The 26,886-nt window shown below is 37.2% G+C and overlaps 1 protein-coding gene across 11 annotated transcripts in view; it reads left to right on the top strand.

Annotated features, from left to right (window-relative positions):
• S100PBP (S100P binding protein) overlaps positions 1 to 26,041 on the top strand; it is a 34,180-nt gene extending 8,139 nt beyond the window's left edge. For 8 of the 11 annotated variants that reach the window (XM_059876101.1, XM_059876097.1, XM_059876083.1 and 5 more), the window contains 4 exons: positions 81 to 169; positions 1,544 to 1,647; positions 21,477 to 21,564; positions 23,408 to 26,041. In XM_059876101.1, the coding sequence (XP_059732084.1) occupies positions 81 to 169; positions 1,544 to 1,647; positions 21,477 to 21,564; positions 23,408 to 23,549 (423 nt within the window). In that variant the 3' untranslated portion in view covers positions 23,550 to 26,041. Of the gene's footprint in view, positions 1 to 80; positions 170 to 1,543; positions 1,648 to 4,943; positions 4,972 to 21,476; positions 21,565 to 23,407 lie in introns of those variants that run through there. The other 3 variants (XM_059876104.1, NM_001034687.2, XM_059876113.1) reach the window with 3 other exon arrangements.
• The last annotated feature ends 845 nt before the right edge of the window (positions 26,042 to 26,886 follow it).

Here is a 26,886-nt window from a genome sequence, read left to right as displayed (position 1 = left end):
TAGTTCAAGAATATTTCCCTAAGTACTATTTTCAGTTATTTTCTTATAACTAAGGCCATCTTTCCTTGCTCTGAAAAAAGCAGGATGTTCTTGACAAGGATTCTGGGAAGCTAAAGGTCCATGAAAAAAGACTAGGCAAAGTCATTCCTGTTCTGCAAGCCAAAACGAGGTAAGGACATAGTGAAATATTCTGTTTTTTGTTGGTTCAATTCAGTTGCTTTCTTCTTCTCCTGAGTTTCTCCTTAGTGTGGGAAAAAAGCCCTGCACCTTGAGTAAGAATACTTGAAGTTCTGGAACTACCAATAACTATGTGACCTTGGACAAATCAAATGGCTTCAGTTTTTTGGTCAGTAAAATGAGGCTAATGATGCCTTCTCTGCTGCCTCATAGGGTTATTTTTAAGAAAGAAAAAGACTTTAGTGAAAGCACTGTATAAATGTAAGATTTCTTTTCGTATGTGTGGGGAAGCCTGGTCACAGGCATAGGAAGTTAGAATAATTTTAACAAAAATGTTAAGATACATCTATAGAAAGTCATTTAAACATTTCTCCCAACTTGCATATATCTGTCCTTGGTGAAAAAATTTTATAGAGGTTGCAGATTTGGGTTACCTTTTCAGTCTATTCTCTTGTTGCCAGGAGATGGCAGTATCTTTCCATGGGCCTTTTCAATTAGCAAAGCTATTTTTTTAGGTTGTGTCATATGTGCTTCCTTACAGTGAGATTTTTTTTAAAAATTTGATTACAGATATTAAATGTTTTCAGTAGTACAGATAAGGCTAAAATTGACTATAACCCCCTAATCCCAGTTTTCTGGTTTTTTTCTCTTTGTTTTGTTTGGGTTACTTCGAGGAGCTTTGTGAATTGCATACAATGAAAATTATACCAAGGTACACAAGTCAGGCTACTTGGAGCAATAATAAATTCACGATCTCATCCACAGACACTCAGTACAGTGTGATCAGCATGAGCAAAGATTGCCAGATCTAGCTGATTCTTTTTGGTCTTTAGCTTACTCAGTTTTTGTGTGGCTCTATGAAGTTAGTTATTTCCTTACTAACCTTGAATTTCTCGAAATGCTTTCTCTCTCTGTGGAGTAGGTAGTCTTCACTTTGCTATACCTTGCTAACAGGAGGTTGTATCTTTTTTCCTCAGCTCTATGCTTGATTGCAGCTTTGCATTACGTGACTAACACTGTCTTTTGTCATTGCATCTTAGTGTTTTGAGAGTTAGTTGTTCTAATCCATCGCTTCCTTGGTGGCTCAGATGGTAAAGAATCCACATGCAATGCGGAGGCCTGGGTTTGATCCCTGGTTTGGGAAGATCCCCTAGAGGTGGGCATGGCAACCCACTCCAGTATTCTTGCCTCAAGAATCCCCATGGACAAAGGAGCCTGGTGGGCTACAGTCCATGGCGTTGCAGAGTTGGATACAGCGGAGCAACTAAGCACACACAACCCATCAACAGTATATGACTTCTCTGTACAAAGCACTATATTCATGGTTCTAACCAATTGTTTTTCCTCCTGGTTTGCTTTGTTAAAGGACTAATGTTCCGACATTTTCACCGTCAGACCTGGAAAAGCAGAAGCAAAGTTATCTCAGGAATGTCATTGCTCATATAGAAGACCCAGTGGATTCAAACCAAGGTAACATGGTAACCAAAGAATGGCCTGTAAAAAATATGATGAGACTTTTTTATTCCAGTGTGATATAGCTTAAACTGGGAGATCATCTTGAATTTTTGTAAGTTGGTGAGAAAGGTAATTTCCTTATCCAAAGGTTTTCACTTTAAGGGATTGCCTAACCAGATAATCCTCAAACTTGTTTGGCTAACTGGTATTAGAGAGGCATCCAAGGCAACTCATACCAGTACATGAAAAGAGTCTCCCTCATGGTTGAGGTCTATAACCAGACATTTTTTGTCTGGGATTTTTTTTGCTTCGGATTTTTTTGGTCTGAAAGATAGTAGAAATGACAACAACGAGGCACTGCTTAGTAATCATTGGGGTTTTTTGTTTGTTTGTTTTTTGAAATTTTTATCCTTGTTGCCTTCAGCCTTTAAAAGTAAAAAACAGGTATTTTGGATACCATCTTGCATCTTGGCATCTGAATAAAAGCTCTTGGAAGGGTTGACTACCGTTCAGAATCTTCAGTCTGAGTTTTTCCTAGTTGATTAAAAGCTGTTGTAAACCAAAATGGCTAGATTCTTTCTCCAGGCCTCATGTTCATGTTTTTGTTCATCCTAAACTATTAGTTCCTAAAGGGAAGCTTGTAAATTATACTGAAGGTATGGAGGTTAGAAAATACTGATGAAAGAATTGCTTCTCAGAAAGATCAGTTCATATTCTATCATCTTAGCTTCTTTCTCTGTTCATTCAGCACAGTTTTCTCAGGTACTTTCAGTAGTGCTCAGTTTGAAGGTAAGGGATTGAAAATGTAAAGAGTAAGGTGGGTCTTGGACACTGGAAATTGATAGTCCAAAGAAAGAAAACATAATTATCCTGCAATATTGATTAGTGTTCTAATAGAACTATGAATGAAGTGCAGTAGGAACAGGGAAGGAGTTTGTGTTTGGTAAAGAAGGATGTTCTAAGCAGCCTCCATTCAGAAGATAATTTAGTTCAGTTACTCTAAGATGTATTGTAAATCAGTAGGGAGGATTTTAGAAGGATTTTTGGCCAAAGATCCAAGGAGAACTCTCCTTTCTTGGACAAATCTTGAATTACTTGGTAGTTTTTTCTTTTTTGTTTTATAAGGCTATGAGCTAAAGGTTGAGAACTCTGAGATATCAGCCAGAAGAATTTTTACTCCAGGTTTTTATGTTTTTCCTCAGATTTCATTAAGCAATTAAGTACACTTGTACTGATTGCTTGGCCCTCTACTTGTGAGATCCCTTTGCTTGAACTAAAAGGATGTGTGAAACTAAAGACATCCCCACCGCCACCCCCATCACCCCACCCCTGCTGTCATTAAAGGGGCAGATTAAAAGTAGTTCATGTATATTCAACCTTTGTGGAAGAGACTTGATCATTGCTCCCCTCTCTAAGGTGACTTACTTTCTTTTATATCTTAGGTAGTTGACAATGATCATATCCAGTCACATTTTCCTTTCTCATTTGGGGCATTTAAAAAGAAAATTTCATGGGAAGAGCAGTGAGTAGCTGCTCATATTACTGTATCTTTCCCAATCTCTTCCTCATTCAGCAATCCCTCTTCCATTTTATCACAACAATCTATATCCCATAAGGAACAACTAGAATAACTAAGAGAAAAGTCAGTTGCTTTAATGGTTGGGAGAACAAAGTCTGGTCTAGAGTTAACATCTGGTTTCATACCCTAGCACCACTGCTTTACTGACTTTGTGACCTTGAGCCAGTAAAAACTCCGTTTTCTCATTTATAAGATGAAGATAACAGTGAAGCCTAACTGACATGAAAATTATATGTGTAAGTGGTGGTATAATACATAGAACAGTACATTGCCATAGCAAGTTTATTGAATATTTAGTATTATTAGCAAGAAATTGTGTCTTTTCATACTGAAATTTTTATAGGTAAAATAATGTGATGTCAGGTATTTGTTTTTAAATCTAAAAACAAAACAATATAAAAAAACAATCTGAAAAATTAGAGAAAACAGCTTTACAAAAATGTTGATAAATGAAGCTCAATGACTGAGTCATTGAGGGTGAGGGTGCTTATTATATGCTATTCTCTACTTTTGTGTATATTTGAAATTTTCCATGATAAAAGGTGTTTGTTTTTTTAAGTGCATCTTTTAGGGAATTTCTTTTTTGACATCTAAGAATTTTCAACATTACCAGCTACTCTAAAATCTTCATAGGCCTCAAGTGTTTTCTTCTGCCTTCCAGAAACCCAGTGTGATTCTAAATTCTGTGTCACTTTCCACATCTCAAGAATTTAAAGATTTTATATATCATATTGCAGGGGGGATATGGGCATATTCTTTCTCTCCTTTCTTTATATATGAATTTCTGGGCAGCCGGAAGCAAACAGAAGGAGCAGAGCACCCCTTGTCCTTTTTGAGATGTTTAGTGCTGTTTACCTTGGAAGAGCTTAACTCTGCAGGCTCTTTATTAGACACAGAAAAATAATAGGGGGCAGATTCAAAATTAGTTCCTATCAATTCAATTTGAACCCTCTGCATTAAGTTAAATCATCTTTCTCAGTTTATCAGTAATTTGTATATTACTGATACAGAATATAATAATTAAATCATCCTTCAACTCCATTATTATAGGTATAATCTCTGTTTAGTTTAGTGCCACATGGGTCATTAATAGCATTTACAGAGAAATACCTACCACTTCCTTTCTGTCATCCCCGCTAACAGATAACTTTATATTGGATTATAAATTCTTAGAGTTGGAAAGTACCATTAAGATCTTCTCCTTAATCTCCTACCATGTAAATCTATGCCATATATCTTTGCCAAAAAAGATTATTAAGCCTTTGCTTAGCGTCTAATAGTGCAGAACCCGTTACCTCATGAAGCAGGCCATTTATTGCTTGGAAAATTCTTTTTTATTTAATGTGATATACAATGTTGTATTAGTTTCAGGTGTACAGCAAAGTGATTTAGTTACACATGTGCATATATTCATTCTTTTTCAGATGCTTTTCAGAAAATTCTAATTGTTAGAAATTAGTCCTTACATTGACCAACTTGTGCTTCCTTATAATTTCCAGTGGTAGTTCCTAGTTCTGCCCTCTAGGATCACAAAAAATAACTACTCTCTTCCATTTACTTAATATATTTAAGGGCCTTTCCATATTAAATATCTCAAAGTGTTTTTAATGATTAAAAGAATCATATAATTATTATTCCATCTTGATAAATTAGGTTATGTCCATTTTCATTAGTAATGCTGCAGTGAACATTCTGGTTCATAAATGTTTATGTACAACTCTTATTTCTATAGGATGAATGCCTAGAAGTGGAATTGCTGGGTAAAGTATATAAACATTTTTAAAACTTTTGTTAAATGTTACCAGATTGTCCTGCCCCAAAAACTAGTATTAATTTTTGCCACCAATTTAAGAGTAAATTTTAACATTTTGTTCTAATAATTAGTAAGATTAAACACTTTCACATGTTTTTTGGTAATTTATATTTAATCATAATTCCTTAAAATTATCTAATATCTAGTCTGTATTCCATCCAGTTTTCCCAAAAATGTCTTGTAAAGTGTTCAAACAGAATCTAATCAAGGATCATGTGTTTGGTTATCATCTCCTTAGTCTCTCATAATCTAGGTCACTTGTTTTGTAGATTGTCCCTCCTTCTGAATTGTGTCTGATTGTTTCCTTGTGGTGTTGTTTAACTTGTTCCTCCATCCACTGTATTTCCTGTAAACTGGAAGTTGGGCCTAGAGGAGGGATTAGATTCAGATTAAGCATTTAAAATAAGCTGGAATAATTCATAGATACCGTTGTGTATACATCCTGTATCAAGTAAGGAGGCACCATCTAATGACAGATTGGTCCACTGATAGAGATGCTAAGTTTGATCACTTTGTTAAATGTTCACTGCTACATCTTTCCATTTGAAGGTACATTTTCCCCTTTGTAATTAGTAAATTATCTGGGGGTGATGCTTTGGTACCATTTGAAAATCCTTGCACAACTGTTATTCATCTAATGGTTTGAACATTCATTGGTGATCTCTGTCTGAATTAGCTACTACACAGAGAGTTGTGTAGGAAATGTTTGTTTCCTAAATACATCATTTCTTCTAGAATTACTAGTTGTTAATTCTTGTATAAAGAATTTAATGTTTTTTTAGTATCACTATTATGGTTTTTTAAAAAAATCAGTATCTTCTAATCAGTTATAGTCATGACCCTTTTTGTTGCTTCATTTGTTCCGGTTTTGACTAATGAGAAATCCTTTAAGTGAGCTCTTATGTCTTCTGACATGACCCCGTAAGTCTTTTTTTTTAATTGTGATTTTTAAAAAGTAACATAAAAGTAGAACATGGCTTAGTGACTGAACAACAACAAAACATGAAATTTATCTTTAGCCATTTTTAAGTGTACAGTTTAGTAGTGTTGTTTATTCACGTTGTTGTGAAACAAATCTCTAAAACATTTCTGTCTTGCAAATCTTAAACTCTGTACCCATTAAAAAATAACTAACTTCCCCCAACACTCCTCCAAAGCCCCTAGTAACCATTTTGTTTCTATGAATTTTAATTCTTTATAGAATCATACCATACTGGACTTTTTGTGACTGGTTTATTTGACTTATTATAATGTCCTCAAGGTTCATCTGTGGTATAGCATGTTCCAGAATTTCCTTCCTTATGGATGAATAATATTCCATTGTGTGTATAAAATATACCACATTTTGTTTATCCATTCCCCCTTTTGTGGACATTTGGATTGCTTCCACCTCTTGGCTATTGTGAATAGTGCTGCTTATGGACATGGGTGTGCATACCTCTTTGAGACCCTGCTTTCAGTTCTTTGGATATGTCCCCAGAAGTGGGGTTGCTGGGTCATATGGTAGTTCTGTTTCTAATTTTTTACTTCCATAGTGTTTAACACAGTGATTGTACCATAGTATTTTGGAATCTCACCAACAATGCACATGAGTTCCAGCTTTTCTACATCCCCACCAATGCTTGTTATTTTCTGTTTTCTGTGGTAGCTTTCCTAATGAGTCTTAAATCAGTATTCATTATTTGTATTACAACTAAGTAAATACTGTATACTGCAAAGCCAAGTGGTATAGTACTATGGCTTCATTTTTTTTTCTTGAATTTATTTGTTTTTCTCGAGTTGTTAATTAGCTCACTTTTTAAAAATTACAAATGAGTTTATTTTTTTTACAAGTACAACTTACATTATTAGTATTTCCCCTTCCCCTTAGAGAAGGAAATGGCAATCCATTCCAGTACTCTTGTCTGGAGAATTCCATGGACAGAGGAGCCTGGCAGACTACAGTGCATGGGGTCGCAAAGAGTCAGACACGACTGAGCGACTGTTGTTCACACTTACTCACTTCTTCCCCTGGAAATGCTCAGATATACCCAATAATTATCAATTCATTTTTAATTATTTTTTGGAGACTTTCTTCCTCGAGCCTTCTGTTCTCCTGCTCTAATCTGTACTGCTTGTTCTCTAGGCCTGCTGCAGAGCTGTCATCTTAGTATTTTCCTTTACTGCCCTTTTGGGTTAAATCCTGTTTTCTAAATTCCATTTCTTCCTCTTTCTTGATCTTTGTCTTAGTGAAGCACATTTGAGAATTTCTTTTTTCTTTTTTGAGAATTTCTAAGTAAGGGCATATAGGAAATAAATTTGTGGGGCTCCTTCATATCTGAAAATGTCTTTGTCCTCATATTTGATTGATGGTTTGATAGAGAATTCTAAATTGAAAAGTCATTTTTGCTTAGAAATTTGAAGGCATACATCCAGTGTTGCTGTTAAGAAATCTGGTTTCAGTTTAATTTTTAAAAAATATTCATTTATTTGTTTTTGGCTACACTAGGTCTTAGTTTTAGCTTGCGGGATCTTTCGTTGTGGGCGTGGGCTTCTCTCTAGTTGTGGCCTGCAGGCTCTAGAGCTTGGGGGCTCAGTAACCCTGGGCATGTGGGATCTTAGTTCCTGAACCAGGGATCGAACCCTCATCCCCTGCATTGAAAGGCAGATTTCCAACCACTGGACCACCAGGGAAGTCCCTCAGTTTAATTTTTATTTCTTTGTATGTGACCTGTTTTTTCTCTCTGAAAATTTTTAGTCTTTTCTATCCACTGTATCTGATAATTTATACTGATTATTGAGATATCTTGGTGCAGTTTTTTTTAACATTTTTTTTTTAAGTATTTATTTATTTGGTTGTGTCAGGTCTTAGTTGTGGCATGCAGGATCTTTGTTGTGGCTTGTGGGATCTTTCTAGTTGCAGCATGTGGGATTCTTTAGTTGGGGCATGGGAATTCTTAGCTGTAGCATGTGGGATCTGGTTCCCTGACCAGGATCGAACCCCAGGCCTCCTAAATTGGGAGCACGGAGTCTTAGCCCACTGGACCACCAGGGAAGTCCATGTAGCTATTTTTCTTCTTTCTTCCATTCTTTGTACTTTATAGACACTAAGTGGGCCTTTTTAATTTGGATATGTATTTCTCAATTCTGAGAAGTTCTTATATTTCTTTGATAATTGTTTCTTCTTTGTATAATCTGTTCTCTAAGAAATTCCTAATAGTTAGATATTGAATTTCCAGGAACTGATTCTATGTCTCTTATCTTTTCTTTCCTTTTTTCTACCTGTCTCTTTTTCTGTTAATATTTTCTGGGATATTTCCTATTCTTGTATTGACTTCTTTATTTTTACATTCACATTTGTGATTTCCAAGAATTCTTTCCTGTTTTTCTTTCCTTTTTTCTTAGAATATTCTTATTTTATGAATTAATTTATTTATCTCCAGATATTTTTTTCTCTTTTGAGTTATAATTGATGAAATACAATAAACTGTACAAATTTAAATACAATTTGTTAAATTTTGACATATGTAAACACCCTGAAACTAACTGCAACCAAAATAAAACTACTGTAACACCCCAAAATTTCTTTGTGCCCCTTTGTAATTCTTCCCTTTCTGTCTTTTCTTGTTCCCTCCACTCCCCAGGCCATCACTGGTTTGCTGTCATTTTATGCACTTCTTTGAGCATAGCTTCTTTCTTAAAAAGTAATTATTTTGAAATTCATCATATTCTTGGTAGTTTACTCCTTTTTATTGCTGAGTAGTATTCCCTGAATAGCTATACCACAGTTTGTGTATCCATCCATTCCTCTGTTGATGGGCATTTGGATTGTTTCCAGTTTTTGGCTATTTAATAAAGCTGTTACAAACTTTCATGTACAAATCTTTGTATGGATATACTGTCAATGACAGGGTCATATGGTAGATATGGTAGATATGACTTAGCAGCAGCAGCAGTATATGGAAATTCAATTTATTTTTGTACATTGATCTTATATTCTACAACCTTGCTGCTGCTAAGTCGCTTCAGTCGTGTCTGACTCTGTGCAACCCCATAGACGGCAGCCCACCAGGCTCCCCCGTCCCTGGGATTCTCCAGTCAAGAACACTGGAGCGGGTTGCCATTTCCTTCTCCAATGCATGAGAGTGGAAAGTGAAAGGGAAGTCGCTCAGTCGTGTCCGACTCTTCGAGACCCCATGGACTGCAGCCTACCAGGCTCCTCCGTCCATAGGATTTTCTAGGCAAGAGTACTGGAGTGGGGTGCCATTGCCTTCTCCGACAACCTTGCTAAATCAATTTATTAGTTTTGGTACCTATTTTGTAGATTCCATCAGCTTCTACATATGTAATCATGTCATTAGCAAATAAATACATTTTACTTGTTCATTTCCAATTTGGATGCCGTTTATTTTTCTTGGACTTATTAGGCTGGCTAGAACCTCCAGTACAGTGCTGAATACAAGTAATACAAGTAATTTGCTGCTGCTCTTAAGAGGAAAACGTTTAGTATTTCACCATTAACTATTATGTTAGCTTTATGTTTCTTTTAATACCCTTTATCAACTTGAGAATGTTCCCTCATATTTAAGATCTCTTGAGAGGTCTTATTAGAAATGGGTGTTGGGTTTTATTAAATCCTTCTTGCATCTATTGAGATAATCATACAGTGTTAGAGAATTATATTCTTTGATTTTCCATTGTTAAACCAATCATGCATTCCTGGTCTTATGCATTCTGTACTTGGTCTTAAAGTATTATCTTTATAATAATAGCATTGGGTTGATTTGCTAAAATTTTGTCATGAATTTTGTTATGAGTCTATCTTCACAAGGGATGTGGTCTGCACTTTCCTTGTAATCTCTTTGTGTGGTCTTGGTAGCAAAGTAATGTTGGCCTAACAGAATGAATTGAGAATTCTCTGGAAGAATTTGTATAGAAAAACTGGTACCCCTTTTGGGGTGAACTTGGGTAATCTTTCAAGGAATTTATTTCATTTAAGTTGTTAAATTCATTGGCTCACAGTTAATAATATTCCCTTATAAGCCTTTTATATATTATCTAGTGATATCTTTCCCATTTTTAGTATTGATCATTTGTGTTTTCTGTCTTCTAATCAGTCTGGTTTAAAACTTTATAAACAGTATTATTCTCTTTTTTTTTTCTTTTTTAAAAACAGCCTTTTCATTGATTTTTTTTCTATTTTTTGTTTTACTAATTTCTATTCTGATAGATATTTATTGCTTCCTTTTTTCTGATTACTTTGAGTTTCATTTGCTTTTCTTTTTCTAGTTTTCTTTAGATGGTTGCTAAGATCATTGATTTCAGACCTTTCATTTCTAATTTAGTGAAGGATGTTAGGGGCAAGAGGAGATAAACTCATGCCAACCTGGTATGTTTATCTGGAAATAAGCCTTATCTTTTTCTTTTTTTAAATCAACTTTATTATAGTATGTTTTAATGCAATAAAATGAGCCCCTTTTAAGTGTACACTTTGGTGAGTTTTGACAGTTTTATGTACTTGTGAGATCATCATAGCAATCACAATTGATAAAAGATTCCCATCACCCTAAAAATTTCCCTTGTGCTCCATCCCAGTCAGTCTGTCCCTGCCCCAACTCCAGCTTTGGGAAAGCACTGATTTGTTTTTGGTCACTGTAGATTAGATTTGTCTTTTCTAGGATTTCATATCGGAGAAGGCAATGGCAACCCGCTCCAGTACTCTTGCCTGGAAAATCCCATGGACGGAGGAGCCTGGTAGGCTGCAGTCCATGGGGTCGCTAGGAGTCAGACACGACTGAGCGACTTCACTTTTCACTTTCGTGCATTGGAGAAGGAAATGGCAACCCACTCCAGTGTTCTTACCTGGAGAATCCCAGGGACGGGGGAGCCTAGTGGGCTTCCGTCTATGGGGCTGCACAGAGTCGGACACGACTGAAGCGACTTAGCAGCAGCAGCAGCAGGATTTCATATAAATGGAATCATGCAATATGTGCTCTTGTGTTTGGTTTTTTACTTGAAATAGTTTTTTTAAAACAACAACAAATGACTCCATATTGTTGTCTATATCAGTAGTTTTTCACTGCTGAATTTTTCCTTGTATAAATATACCACAGTTTAGTCATTTGTTGATAGACATTTCTGTTTCTAGTTTTTTGTTATTATGAATAAAGCATCTATGAACATACATATATGGGATTTTTGTGTTAATGTGTTCATTTCTCTAAGGTAAATAATTAGTGGAATTACTGAGTCATTTAATATCTGTCTTTTTTTAACTCTATAAGAAACTTCCAAACTGTTTTCCAAAGTGATTATACTATTTTATGGCTTTTGTAAGGCAAAGTCTTAGGCTTTTTGTTGTGATTGTTTTGTTTTTAAATATGAGTATCTAGTTCTAACATTAAAAAGATTATATTTTCCATGGATTTATTTCTGAATTGTCTGTTCCATTGGTACATGAATCTTTTCTTATGTCAATATTACTATAACTTTATAGTAAGTCTTAAAATTGTTTGGTCCTTTGAATTTCCATAATTTTAAAAAATCAGTTTTAGCATGTCAATTTGTTTAAAAAAAAATACCTGTTGGGTATTTCATTGGGATTGTGTTGCATCTGTAGAGCAGTTTGGGGAAAGTTGATATTATAATGATTTTGAGGCTTCCAATGCATGATGAGGATCATGGATGAGGATATATCTCCATTTATTTCTGTGTTTAATTTCTTAGCAGTTTTTTGTGCAGGTCTTGTACATACTTTGTTAAATTAATTCATAAGCATTTATGCTTTTTATGATATTGTAACTGATAAAATTTCAATTTCTAGCTGGTCATTGCTAGCATATACAGACTATATATATATATATATATATATATATATTTAGTATTTATTTATTTGTCTTTTCTGGGAGAAGGGGATGACAGAGGATGAGATGGTTGTGTTGGGTTTTTTTACAATTGATTTTTTATGTTGAACTTAACATCCTACAACCATGCTAAATTTTTCTGTTAACTTCTAGTAACTTTTTAATAGACTCCTTAGACTATGTTAACATGACCTTATCTGCAAATAAGGACAGTTTACTCCTTCCTTTCTGATCTGTAAGCTTTTTATTTCTTGCCTGATAGCACCTTTATCATACATTAGTACATTATTAGGACCTCTAGGACCTCTAGTACATTAAGTATGATACATTAGATATAGCTTTATCATAGATGCTCTTTATCAGGTAAGGAAGTTCCCTTTTTATTAGTAGTTTTGTGGGAGTTTTTATCATGAATAAGTGAACTTTGTCGAATGAACTTTACTTGAGTCGTGGTGTTTCTCCTTTTTTTCTGTAATGTGTATTACATTTATTGACCTTTTTTTGTCTGTTAGACCAACGTGCATTCCTGGGATAATCTCACTAGGTCTTGATGAATTATCTTTAGTCAATATGCTAGTCTTTTTAGGTTTTTTTTTTGTCTTGTTCATAACGAATATTGGTCTTTAATTTTTCTTGTATGTATTGTCCTCTTCTGGTTCAAGTATCATGGTGATGCTGGCTTCATAAAATTAGTTGGGAATTGTTTTCTTCTCAGTTTCTCAGTTTGTTGCAGGATTGGTATTGTTTCTTCCTTTATATGTTTGGTAGAATTTACTCATAAAGCCTGGACTTTTCTTACTGGCAGGGTTTCTAACTACAGATGTATTAATAGTGGGTATAGGGCTTTTCAGAATTTCTTTATCGTCTTGAGTCCATTTTAGTAATTTCTCTTACAAGGAATTTGTCCATTTTATCTAAGTTGATTACTTTATTGGCATAAAATTATTCTTAATATTTCCTTATTATTTCTTTACTGTAGGATCTGTAGTGATGTTCACTGTTTCATTTCTAATATTGGTAATTTGTCATTTTTTTTCTTAAATCTAGTTAAAGCTTTATTAATTTTATTTTTTCCTAAAAAGTAAGTCTTTAGTTTCATATTTCTATATTATTTTTGGCTATTTTCTTTTCTTCACTTTATTATTTCTTTTCCATTTACTTTGGGTTTAATTTGCTCTTGTTCTGTAGCTTTTATTGTGGAAACTTAGAGCACTGGTTTGAGACCTTCTAACTCCTGTAAGCATTTAAAGTCTCAGATTTCCCTCTTAAGTGCTACTTAGGTGCATCTCACAAATTTGATGTGTGTTCATTTTCATTTCTTTCAAAGCAATTTCTAATTTCCTTTGTGATTTCTTGAAGTGTGTTGCTTTATTTCCAAATATTTAGGAATTTTCAGCTATCTTCCTATTATATCTAGTTTAATTCTCTTACGGTTAGAGAATATACTTGGTGTGATTTCAGTCCTTTTAAATAAACTGTGGCTTACTTTATAGGCCAGCATATGGTCTATCTTGGTGAATGTTCCATGTGTACTTGAAAATGTATATTCTGATTTTGGTAAAGTGTTCTATAAATTTCAATGAGGTTTTGGTGGTTGATAGTGGTGTTCAATTCTATATCCTTACAGATTTTTTTATTAAAAAAGAAGTGTTCATATCTCTAACCCTAGTTGAAGATGTTTTTATTTCTCTTTTCGGTTCTGTCATTTTTGCCTCATGTATTTTGAAACTCTGCAATTTGATGCGTAATATGTTTAGGAATATTATGTCCTTGTGACATAATATTGACATAAAATTGATTCCTTGATCATTATGAACTCTCTATACTCTTAGTAATATTTCTTGTTTTGGAGTCTTATTTGTCTAATATTAATATTGCCATTTGAGCTTTCTTTTGACTAGTGTTTGCATGGTATGTTTTTTTTCATCCTTTTAACCTAGCTATATCTTTGTGTTTAAAATGGATGTCTTATAGACAACATATAGTTAGGTCTTGCTTTTTTCCCCTAGTGTCTCACAGTCTGTCTTTTAATTCAGGTGTTATTTCGGTTATATTTAATATAATTATCAGCATGGTTGGATTTAAATCTAACATTTATCACTTGTTTTCTGTTTGTCTACCAGTTGTTTCTTCTTTCATCTTTTCCTGCTTTTTTTGAGTATTTTTAAGTATTTTCTCTTATCTCCATGCTTGACTTACTACCTATACCTCTTTGTTTTATTTTCAGTGGTGGTTCTAGGATAGTAGTTTTCAAAGTTTTTGGTCTCAGGACTCATTTGCAGTTTTACAGATTATTCATACTCTTAAAAATTGAGAGTCCCAAAGTGTGTGTTTGTGTGCATTGTATCTATCTTTATGCAACCAGATAACTGGTAAATTATTAAAATGTTTATTCATATATTTTAAGGTAACAAATTCATTGCATGTTAACATAGTGTTTTTATTAGAAATAACTGTAATTTTCAAAACAAAGCCAAAATTTTGGGACTTTCCTGGTGGTCCAGTGACTAAAAAGACTCCATGCTCCCAACGCAGGGGGCCTGGGTTCAGTCCCTGGTCAGGGAACTAAGATCCCATATGCCATAACTAAGACCTGGTACAGCCAAATAAATTCATTAAATAAATAAAAAGAATTTTAAAAAAATTTTAGGGAGAAGAATGCAATGATTACATTTAATATCTGGCTTAATAGAAAACTACCAGATTCTCATATGTGGTTCTGGGTTCCATATCATGTCATGTAGCCTCTTGAAAACTCCCCAGTACACTGGTAAGTTACAAGTAGTAAAAGCAAATAACATTTTAGTATTGTTATGAAAATAGTTTTGATCTTGTGAAGGCTTTGAAGAGAACTGAGAACTCCAGGGGACCATAGGACATACTTTGAGAACTGTTGCTCTATAGATTACAGTACACATCTTTAATCACTCTACCTTCAGATAGTTACCACTTATACTGTTAAGCTTCCCTAGTGGCTCAGATGGTAAAGAATATGCCTGCCATGCAGGAGACCTGAGTTCCATCCCTGGGTCGGGAAGATCCTCTGAAGAAGGGAATGGCAACTTACAAGAGTATTCTTGCCTGGAGAATTCCATGAACAGAGGAGCCTGGCAGCCTACAGTCCATGGGTCTCAAAGAGCTGGACAGGACTGAATGACTAACACTTTAACATATACTGGAAGGCCCTGACAGCAGTACCCTTCCAAATCTGCACTTTTTTGCTATTGATTTCATATATACATATATTATAAACTCTTCAATATATTATTGCTTTTAATGTAAGTAGTTATTTTTTTTAATTTCTTGGCCATGCTGCATGACATGCAGAATCTTTGTTCCCTAAGCAGGGATCAAACCCACACCTTCTGCATGGGAAGTGAGAAGTCTTAACCATTGGACCTCCAGGAAAGTCCCAAGACAGATATCTTTTTAAAATGTTTTTTAAATGAGAAAAGGATTTTTATATTTACTCACATATTTCCATTTCCAGTGCTCTTGATTTGTTTCCGTCTCACATTTTCTTTTTTCCTGGTGAACTCCTTTTAGTTTCCCATGGTGCAGATCTGCTGGTGATGAAGTCTCTTTGCTTTTGTTTACTTATTTTATGTTTGTTGGGCCTTCATTTAAAAAACAGTATTTTAATTTTAAAAAATTATAAGCTCCTAGACTCATAGGAAATTTCGAGTCTCATCTCACTTGTTTCCCTTCCTTTCATTTCAGTTCAGTCGCTCAGTTGTGTCCGACTCTTTGCGACCCCATGGACCAAAGCACGCCAGGCTTCCCTGTCCATCACCAACTCCCGGAGCTTGCTCAAACTCATGTCCATCGAGTCGGTGATGCCATCCAACCATCTCATCCTCTGTAGTCCCCTTCTCCTCCTGCCTTCAATCTTTCCCAGCGTCAGGGTGTTTCCCAATGAGTCAGTTCTTTGCATCAGGTGACCAAAGTATTGGCGCTTCAGCATCAGTCCTTCCAATGAATATTCAGGACTGATTTCCTTTAAGACTAAAGGAATCTGTTACCTTCCCTTACAGATCACAATTCTGAGCAGTCTGAAAACAGTTGTTTCATACATTTTGCCTAGTCTCTAGTTGCTTGCAGTAGAGATATGCCCATTCGTTATGATTAGAAGTCTCTGCTTTGATTTTTGCTGAAGATCATAAGCAGCAGTGGTTATGTAAATTCTGTTTCTGTATTTGCCAGTACTGTTAAGGGCATTCATACATCATTCAGTATCCCCTATATAATACATCACTGCAGAAGTGAATTATGTAACTTCTATTTTTTTCGCTTTTTGCCTTGTGTGCATGGAAAACCAGTCAAGATTTGTACTAAATCATCATAGGGGTTTTTTTTTGTTTGTTTGCTGGTTTTTTGGCCATACTTCATGGTATGTGGGATGTTAGTTCTGAGCGCAGGGACTGAACCTGTGTCTCCTGCATTAGGAGCATGGAGTCTTAACCACTGGACTGCAAGTAAAATCCCTTATCATAGTTCCATTGACCCGGAGGTGACATGTTTGCATTCTTGCTTTCCGGTTAATCTTTTTTTTTTCTTTTTTCTGTTTTGATGGTACCACATGACTTGTGGGATGTGGGATCTTAATTCCCCTACCAGGGATTGAACCCAGGGCCCTCAGCAGTGAGAGCTCAGAGTCCTAACCATTGGACTGCCAGGGAATTCCCTACTCCTATTTAATTAATCTCTTTGTAAAAGAGTCCCTTGGACAGCAAGAAGATCAACCAGTCAATCCTAAAGGAAATCAATCCTGAATATTCATTAGAAGGACTGATGCTGAAGCTGAAGCTCCAATACTTTGGCCACCTGATGTAAAGAACTGATTCATTGGAAAAGATCCTGATGCTGGGAAAGATTGAAGGCGGGAGGGGAAAGGGACGACAGAGGATGAGATGGTTGGATGGCATCACCAACTCAATGGACATGAGTTTGAGCGAGCTCCAGGAGTTGGTGATGGACAGGGAAGCCTGGCGTATTGCAGGCCATGGGGTCACAAAGAGTCAGACACGACTGAGCAAATGAACTGAAAAGCAGTAGCCTGTAACCCTGTAGCACAGTTTTTTTTCCTTTCCTTTTTCATTCCCTCCCCTGTACTAGGTATTTTTTTATTACATTAAATAGAGACATTGTGATTGCCTTTAAGTAACTGAATTTAAGGATTTATAGGAAAAGAGGAAGATTAGAGGCTCAACAATGTAGCTCTGTCTCATACTAAAGAAGAATCAGCCATAGAGCCAGGCCCCTTCAAAACAAGTGCCTTTTGTTTCCTATATAATAGGTTTTCCCTGCTGAGTTATTGATCCTGATCCTTCTAATCTGTCTCCATAACTAGTGCTTCTGCTGCTCTTTACTAGCTATCTCAAGTGTCCATCCTGTCCTAGAGCCCTGCCTGTGTGTGCTGTTCTCTGTCTTCTTATTATTTAGGCTCTTGTTCACATTCCAAGGGAGAGTATCTGATTGATTCACTTAATGATCTGCTGGTGCTAGGCCAGCTCTTAGATCATTAGCCAGCAGAGAGAGTCTTTGTTCTTGGTCACATGGTACAAAGTATGGTGATGTGTAAGACCTGTCAGAAGGGCCATTGGCATAGCAAGCATTCAACATTATCAATTATATTACAATAATTGATTTACTTTTAACCTATTAAGGATAATTACTAGACTGGATTTTCCCTCCAATCAGTCAGCTGCATATTTATAGATTAAGGTTTCAGTGAACTGCTGATCCCATGTTTGAAATGTTGAGGTTTTTTCCTCCTAATTTCATTCTTAGATGAATTTCATTCTTAGCCACAAAACAAAGGACGGTCTTCACCACCTTTTAGCCACGACTTAAAATAAAACCGTGGTCCTGATTATTGGTCCAAGAAAGCCCATCTGTTAAAAACTATGAAGAGAAGAGAAAAGTAAAGTGTTTCCATTCTTGTTAGCATCTCTAAATTTGTAGGAAGAAGAGACTGAAGCTATGAGCTGAAATAAGGTTTTTGGATTAATAGCTCCATATGGGTTTGAATGCTGGCTTTCCCATTTACTTGATGATAGTTGAGTATCAGGCTTCCCCAGTGGCTCAACAGGAAAGAATCCACCTGCAACACAGGAGCTGGAGGAGATGGAGGTTCAATCCCTGGGTTGGGAAGATCTCCTGGAGTAGGAAATGGCAACACACTCCAGTATTCTTGCCTGGAGAATCCCATGGACAGAGGAGCCTGGCAGGCTACAGTCTATAGGGATGCAAAGAGTCAGGCACAAACGAAGCAACTTAGCATGCACACACAGATGAGTATCTTTTCTAAGTTTCAGTTTATTCATGAATAAAATGGAGATTATGTAATTTGCCTCATGTAGGTGTTGGGATTAAATGATAGGATATATACACCGACTCGTTGGACATGAGTTTGAGCAAGCTCCGATAGATGATGAAGGACAGGGAATCTTGGTGTGCTGTAGTCCATGGAGTTGCGAAGTCGGACATGACTGAGTGACTGAACAACAGCAAGAATGCAAAGCAGTTAGCCGAGTGCTTGGTACATAATACATACTTGAAAAATATTAGTTCCCAGTATCTCTAGATCATTGTCTTACTAATAATAAAGCTTACCCTGGTACATCAATAAGTTCATAGTGCTAATGAAAACTAACATTTCTTGATGCATAAGCTAATTTTTGGGCCTTTGTTTATTCAGTGCTGTGTTAGGTACCAACTGGATATACAAGACATTTTGCAATATATGATTCTTGTTTTCTAATCCCCACAGTGAAATGTCAGTCCTAGAAAATGTTTAAGGAAACTCAACCCTGTGATGGTATTATTTTGTTGGAATTCGGACTCTGTAACTAGCTGTTTGAATTTCCTCTCTGTGCCTCAGTTTCTTCATTTGTAAATTGGAGGAAATACCTTATAAGATTGTTGTAAGGAATAAATGAGCTAATATATGTAAAGCACGTAGAATACTGCCTGATACATGGTAAATGCTAGCAGTTGAATACTTGGAATACTTGGGCCTAATCAATCAGCCATTTTCTTTTCTTAAAGTGAATGAGTTTCTTTGTTGGAGGTTTATGGTGTATCTTTAGTCTCCATCATCAGGACAGTTGAGTCTAGGTGGAAGAGTTGAGTGAGCTGAAGGACATGGTTTGAAGATTATCATGTTCCATTTTGAGATTGGACACTAGACTTTTCATATCTTGCCAGCCCTCCTTTGATGATGCTTTGTCAGAAAAAAATGTATCTTGAAATTCTTACAAACCTGATTTCCTCGCCAAAGAACATTGAAATGTTCTTTTTGTGGGGGGTAGAAGAAGGGGGCCGCTAATGATGTGAAAGTATGATAAAGGAAAGGCAATTTGAATAGAAAACTTTGATTTTAGCTTAACAAATCAAATTGGCCAAGGATTTTCTAATCAAAAGCTACCTCTCTCTTAAAGGGAAAACTCATTTCTGATTTGTATTTCCTTCTCAAGAAGTGAGATTAATATGTTTTATTTTTATATTAATGAAATTGAACATCTTTTTGTTGTGTTTATTGATTGAAAAAGACCCTGATGTTGGGAGAGACTGAGGGCATGAGGAGAAGGACATGGTTGGATGGCATCATCTACTCATGGATGAGTTTGAGCAAGCTCTGGGATAGTGAAGGACAGGGAAGCCTGGTGTGCTGCAGTTCACTGGGTCACAAAGCACTGGACATGATTTAGCAGCTGAACAACAACCTTGATTACTATATTACATTCGTGAATTACCTATTCATGTCCTTGATCTCTTTTGTTTGTTTCATGAGGAGACTGATCTTTATAGAATAAGGACAGTAAACCCTTGCAAATACATTTCAAGTATACTTTTCATCTTGTCAGTTACCTTCTTTTTCCCTTGGTTGTGCTTTTTTAAACTGCATAGAAATTTTTAATGTAATGAATCTTAAATTTTTCCTGAAAAGTATCGTCTCATTATGGTTAGAGAATTTCAGCTGAGTGTTGTAAAACGTCATAGTTTATATGTAGACTGATGCATATAATAGGCATTTTTCCATGTAAATAGGTGATTGACTATCATAGGAAGAGTCTTTGCAAACTAACAGTCCTGAGGCTGTAACATAATGATAATAGCTACCACTTACTGCACGCTGCCTGTGTGCCAGGAAGTATGCTAGATCTTTTATGTACTATATCTCTAATATTCAACTTCAAGCAAAATATTACTACTGTCCACATTTCATAGGTAAGTGAAATGATTTGCCCAGGGTCACCGAGCTAGTTAGTGGCTGGATTGGAATTTTAACTCAAGTATGCGTAATTCCAAAGTATATACTTTTTCTACAGAGTTGGGCTTTTTGAGGCTTCAAATAAATTAAATGGGTTGTAAAAGTTGAGTAAATATCTTTCACCAGAACTTGAAAAGATGATCTGTAGCCTAGTTGGACAGCTCTTGGTTTCTGAGAGCAGAGTAGGAAAGGTAATGAGAAATATGTAAAGCCGCTGGAAGAAAGGTTTCCACTGTCTAGGACAGTGGTTCTCAAAGTGTGATATCCAGACCAGCAGCAGCACATCACTTGGGCCTTTGTTAGAAAAGCAAATTCTCCTGTCACACTCCAAACCTACAGAAGCTAGGGGTGGGGCCCAGCACCTGCTTTATATTTGCAGCTGATTTTGATGCGTGTTAAAATTTGAGAGCCACTGGTCAAGGGGAATTATTTTATTCTAACCATAAGTTTTGCTTTTGTGAGCTTCAGCCTAAGTCTTAGCCCTTAAGTGCAAAATAAGTGTTATCAAAGTGACAAAAGCATAGAACCTAACAGGAGCCGGTTTTGAGTCCAGTTTAATAATCATTTAAGGCAGGTTCACCTCCCTGAGCCACAGTTTCCCATCTCTCAAATGATGTTTATAAAATCTATCTCCATTCAAGGTATTTTTTCAGAATTAGTAAGATAATATCTAAAGTGCCTAGGACCTTGCCTGGATCCTAGGTGTTTGAGAAATTGCCTCCAGTGATTTTTCTTGTTAAGCAGAAAGCCCCCACCCACCTTCTATTCTCAACTTCTCTTGTTTCTTGAATGTTTCACTGTCTTGTGTCTCTGGGCCTTTATATTAGCTATTTCTATTGGCTACTCCTACCTCCCACCCCTTTACCTCATTAACTTCTATACATCCTTTAGATCCCTGCTTATAATTTACTTCCCCTGGACGGGACTTTTTTAAACCCCCATTCTCCAGTCTTTGTGTTCATATAGCATCACGTATTCCTCCTGACACTACACTTAGCACAGCTTTGGAATTGCCTGTCTCCTGTATAAACATCATTGGATAGGTCCAGTGTCTCGTCTGCACCATATTCTGGGGCCCAGTAAAGATTCTCACATATTATAGGAGCTAATAAATGTTGAATGAACGAATGGTGGCTGTCATTATTGCTGCTTCATCTTCATATCATCCAAGAGCAAGGTTTCCTCTCTGGCTTGTAGTTTTTGTGCTTGTGATAATCATAAATAGTTTTAGAACCAGTGCCTATTTTCTCTTTTCCTAAAAGCACATATTTTGACCTAGGCTGACATGGTAGTTCCCTGAGCTGCTTCCTCACCACTGATCTCTCTGTGTCACAGGTACCTTGGGGGAGCTGTGTGCCTTGATGGATCAAGTTCATCACATGCACAACCAGAAATGGCAGCACCCTTCAGACCTCACCAGGCGGTAAGTGGGTATTTAGAAGAAGCAAGAAAAGGGTAGAATTTTGCTGCGGGAGAATTGTGGTAGGGCATGGGGCTGTAATTGTTGTTTAACTACAGAGGTAGAAAAGAAGTGAGATAGTATAATGGAATAAGAATTGGACTACAATTCAGGAAACTTGGGATTTGATCCTAGCTTTGCACTTTTTAACTAGCTACATGATTGTGATCCAGTTACTTCATTTCTCTGGTCCTATCAACAGTAAAATAAGATATTAGACTAATTGACCTCAAAGGGTCTTTCTAGTCTTGAAATCTTCTGGTTTCTTGATGCATTGTTGTTTTACAGTTCTATTCGGTTACTTGATCCAATTACTCAGAAACCTTGGAGTCACCTGTAAGTCCTTACTCCATAGTCGGTGCATCAGCAGATCCTATAAGCTCTTATGTATATTATCCAGAACTTGACCATTTCTCAATCATTTTCACTTGGGTTGTTGCAAGTCTCCTAAATGATCTTCCTACTTCTGCCCTTGCCTGTGTACTGTTCTCAACTTGAGCAGCCAAAGAGATTGTCGGCCATAAGCATAAGTCAGATTCTCTTTGCTCAGAATTTTCCAGTGGCTTCCCATCTCCATGATCCCCTGCAAGTGCCTATCTGCATGGTCTAACCTGGCTTGGTTAGCTCATCAACGCCCTCTCCTCTACTGTTCACTTTGCTCAAGTCTGCTCTGGTCACACTGGCTTCCCCGCTATTTTCCAAGTATATCAGATGTGCTCCCACATCCGGCCTTTACACTCAGCATTTCCTCTATAGTAACCAAAATGACAGCGGTTCTTAGAACAGCAGTGTTGTGTAATAGTTATTAAATTATGCAGTCAGATATGAATTCAAATCTAGGCCCTTCTACTTACTCAACTATATAACCTTAGGGAAGTTACTTTATCTGAGGCTCAGTTTCCTAAATCTGTACAAGGAGTTTAAATTGGAGTAACTTTGCTGGTAGGATTGTCATTAGGATTAAATGAGGTGACATGTTTAAAGAATTCAGCAAGTATTTGCATATAGGGCTAGATAAATGCTAAGTGCTGCTAAAATTACTTTCAACTTTGGCTCTTCCACAAAATTACCTATGGAGATACCTAGAAATACAGATGTCCAGGGACTCTTAAGTTATTAAGTCTAAAGGTGGAGAGAGGGGCCAAGAATCTGTATCTTGAAAAAGAAAAAAATAAAAAGCTCCCCAGGTGTTTATTAGGAACAGCTGAGTTGAGAATGGGATGAAATTAACTCAGAGGGTCCTGCTCCAAGCCCTAGCCCAGTATAAGACTAAAGGAGGCTCTCAGTCTTTGAGTCTGTTCAGTCTCCTAACTTACAATGTGATACTCATGTGATGCCTTACCTTCTCTGGGAATTTTATTCTAATTTTAACTGCTGTGTCCTGAGCAACCTTGAGCTGTGTCAGACAGTGAGGTCCTATTGGAGGTACGGATCTGATGCAAGCAACAAAGTATAAATCCTGTCTTGAATGTTTCCCGAGGAAAGAAATGGTTTTTTCCCACTTAAACATTACTATATACTACACACTGGTTTTTCTTAGAACATTCATGTATGTGGACCATGTTACCATAATACTTATATGGGAATTAGGTGGCTTTGGAAATTGAAGGGAAATGCTTACAGAATGACTTTCATATCAGGAAGATAATACAAATTTCTAAAATTGTGAGAATCAAAATATGAATATCCAATTTTCTAAAATAACAATATTCTTTAAATAGTTATCTTGGCCTTTTTTTGTGTATAAATAGCCATTCCAGCCGAAACCCTCATCTGTCCTCTTTTTATTTTCCCCCTTTCCTGATAGAAACTACGCCCGGTTCCGACAGAAATCTCTGCAAAGATACAGTCTGACCCAGTGGGTTGACCGGAATAAGCGAAGCCACCATCGGTTCCAGCGTCTACCAGATTTCCCATACGGTCCATTTGTCTCCTCCCATCAGCAGTGAAGGGCCCTACCCAGGGTCCTGTCCAGAGCAGCATCTCATCTTCTGCTGTTCCATGCTTTGTAGATTTCGAATTTTATTTTTCACAATATTTTTATTTAAAGAACTTGTCACCTTTTGGAAATGCATATTGCTGACTTGAAATTTTTTGTATAAGGTCCTTTGTTTTTGTGTGTGTGTGCATTTAAGCAGTGTTGAGTTGGCATAGTTTTAATTTTTTAATTTAAATTAAAGGTGGCTGCCTCCTGAAAGCCAGCATTAAGTCAGAACATCCCGGCTCAAGCAAAGAGCCACCTCTGTGCAGAGGTGCAGTCTACTTCTGGTGCCCAAAAGAAATCATTCTTTAATCTCTTGAAGGAAGAGGTTCTTTATCAGGCTGCAAACCAGTTTTAATTATTGCTGATGACTTATAAATGGATACAAGTCACTTTTAACAACCCTTCTACTTTTTTTATTTGCATCTCTGAATACCTGTCAGTATTTTAAAGTTGGTAATCCAGGACATCTGAAGTAGTTGAAAGGACAAATTAAAAGTGTAAATCTTCTCTTCTTTTTGTACCTACTGGCTGCCTTTTTTGGCTTTTTTTTTTTTTCCATTCTTCATTAAATTTATTTTGCACAGTAGTGTTTCTAAGTCTTAGATAGCTTAACTCTTAACAGAAGACTGGTGACTAACAACCTCTTTTGATTTGTGGTATTGTGACTGATTGCCTTCTCTGTCTTTCTTCAAGGATTTTCCTTCCTTCCTTGTTTCCCCAGTGATCTTAGGGCTCTACTGGCATATTCCTGTATCCTGTTTGACATAGAGATGCCTCTTAAGAACAGCCTCATTGCACTCTTTACTGAAGAGCTGCCCACCCAGAGTCTTGACTCTAGGACAGGCCAGAAGGCAGTGCTATTGAGAGGTGTCAGTTGGTCTTCAGTCTCATCTGCTGAACCCAGCTTTGAGTATGAGTTGGCGAGTTAGTGAGCCTCCATCCTATGGAAGAGACTTTGGGAAGCTGTCCTTTGTCTCCGTTATTAGTTAATAAGAGGTGCCTTTTGATCCAGATGTTACCACCTCCTCACTTGGTCAGAGGATGTACAGTTTTACAAAACTACTAAAGTGGATTTAAAATAGTTTTGATGAAGCCGGTGCACAAAGCATTACCTGATCTTAAGGAATAGTACTCTAAGCTAAGTTGACGAGCTTTGTGCAGCTACCTTAATGTCTTTGGAGTTTGTTATTCTCTTTACAGACAGCTCTAGACATCTCTTGGGAGATTTTGCAGTTTGGCATCTGTGCTCTTGTTCACTCTCTGTGAAGGTAGTACCTAGTTGCTATGGCACAGCCTGTGATACTGGGCTCGCTGCCTGTCAGGTTTTGTTGCTCCATCAGCCCCATCTTTGTCTGCAAGTAATCTAACATAAACATCCTACTCTGCTTTAGAAACTGACTTGGGAGAAACTTAGTCATTGTTATCAGTAAATTTAGATGGATGTCCCTAAGTGTTTACCATTTCTGTCCAGTCAAGGAGTCTCTTTTCTTGGAAATTTGGTTGCGAGTCTGGGGCCAAAATGCAAAGGAGAAGTTCTGTTCAAAGGCAAGAGTCAAAATCTGTTATTTCAGTTGGCATTTACAACGTCAGTCACTTCTCCAAGTTTGCGTAAATCAGCTTGATGGAGTGGGACAGACGAACATCCAACTTTGAAACTATAGCATAGTTAGAACTAAGTATTGCTGGAATATCTAGCCTTGTAGTGTCTTATTGCCCACCGATCACCAGGGAGTAAAGGGATGGCCGTTGGCTTGGGCAGAAGTCTGAAGTCTCACGCTCTTGCCTCCCTGGTGCAGGAAGGTCTAAGACTGACATGTCACGGGAGCATCGCCTTTGCCAAATCTAATGAGTGATGGGTTATCTTGAAAATGTGACAATCACATTTCCTCTTTGCTCAAATAATTCTATTTTTCCAAAGCTTTAGCAGCTTAATTAAATCTCTTGGACTGGGGGAGGAGAGAACTGTTCCCTAGCGGTTAACATGGTATTCTTTAAGAAGAAAAACAAAGCCAAAGAAAACTCATTATCAGGCATGTTCGCCTTAAAGATGGTAGTGCTTAGAATCTGGCGTTTGAATTTGTTTTTAAACGCTACGTATCTCATATTTGGTGTTGGCCTCTTAAATCTAATTTTTGTGTAGAATTCTTGCCATATTGTTTTATTTGAGTAAGGGCTCTGTGCACTGAACTGCCTACCAAGCTTTCTTCATCTGTGATGACATTCTCACCACAGGGGTCTTAACAGTGCAGAGTAGACTTGTGCTGTTTACATAGTTCACTTGTAACTAAAAGAGCCTGAAATAACCTGTAGTTTTGCATCTAATTCGACCCCAGTTTACTTCGGTTGTTGTCAGGATCAATTATGAAACTGAAGTTTGGTGCCTCCTGTGTATCATGTTTTTCCCCTGTAGCAGTTGTGTTTAATGTCATTAAGAAGAAATAAAAGTTCTTGTCAGTGGCTTATGTACTATGGCCTTCTGTTGCGGCCTCTAAGGGAGGGTTCCTTCCTTCTCTACGTAGGTAGGTTGGTGGGGCGTGGGAGGGGGTGGCAGTTAGTAGAACGTGGCATTGGGGAGGCGAGGGTGTGTGCTCCCAATTCTTCTGAGGGTAAATTACAGTGTTGAGAAAGGCGTTCCAGCAGTTAAGAAATGTTGAGATTGATTGGGATTTGCAGCTACATATAGTGCACGTCAGGAGCCTGACACAGAGCGAGCCTGAAATATCCCTGTGCTGCTGTTTCTGCAGAGTGGGGGGAGGGCTCGGCCCGTCACACAGGCGTTGCCGTGATTCCTTCCTGTGGCTGGACAGCTGCCCCCTGTGGCTCTGCCCCCAGTGCCAGCACTGACTGAGGAAGAAGCCGAGCTACCTGGGGCCGTCTTCCTTTGAAAGGGATGTGAGAAACCAGAACTGATAGTTGTTCTTAACCCAGCCTCTCCAGAAATCCGCTCCTAGAACCTGGGGCGAAGGTCAGATAAGTGTGGGTAGGTGCGGGAGACACAGCGTTTCTTGCTTAGATCCCTTTTGTGAACCTAAGCTTCTTAGACTCACCTCAGGAGCAGGATGAAGGGGAAGGCAGAAGCTGTCACTGCATTTGCCCCTGCGTTCACCGTCTCAGCTTGTGCTGAGGAAATAAGGAGCAACGTGTTTGGACAGGTTCTCTGTCCTGCTGTGCCGTAAGTTTTGTCTAACATGTATTCTATAGTGCAGGCGAAAGGCTCAATATTAATTTGCTAAATACCCAGCTATTTGATAGTCTTGTCTGAACCCAAGGGTTTCTTGACTCGCATATATACACATACCCAT

Source organism: Bos taurus, chromosome 2, assembly GCF_002263795.3.
Source record: "Bos taurus isolate L1 Dominette 01449 registration number 42190680 breed Hereford chromosome 2, ARS-UCD2.0, whole genome shotgun sequence".
Lineage (NCBI taxonomy): Eukaryota > Metazoa > Chordata > Mammalia > Artiodactyla > Bovidae > Bos > Bos taurus.
This window is presented reverse-complemented; position numbering and strand designations above follow the sequence as displayed.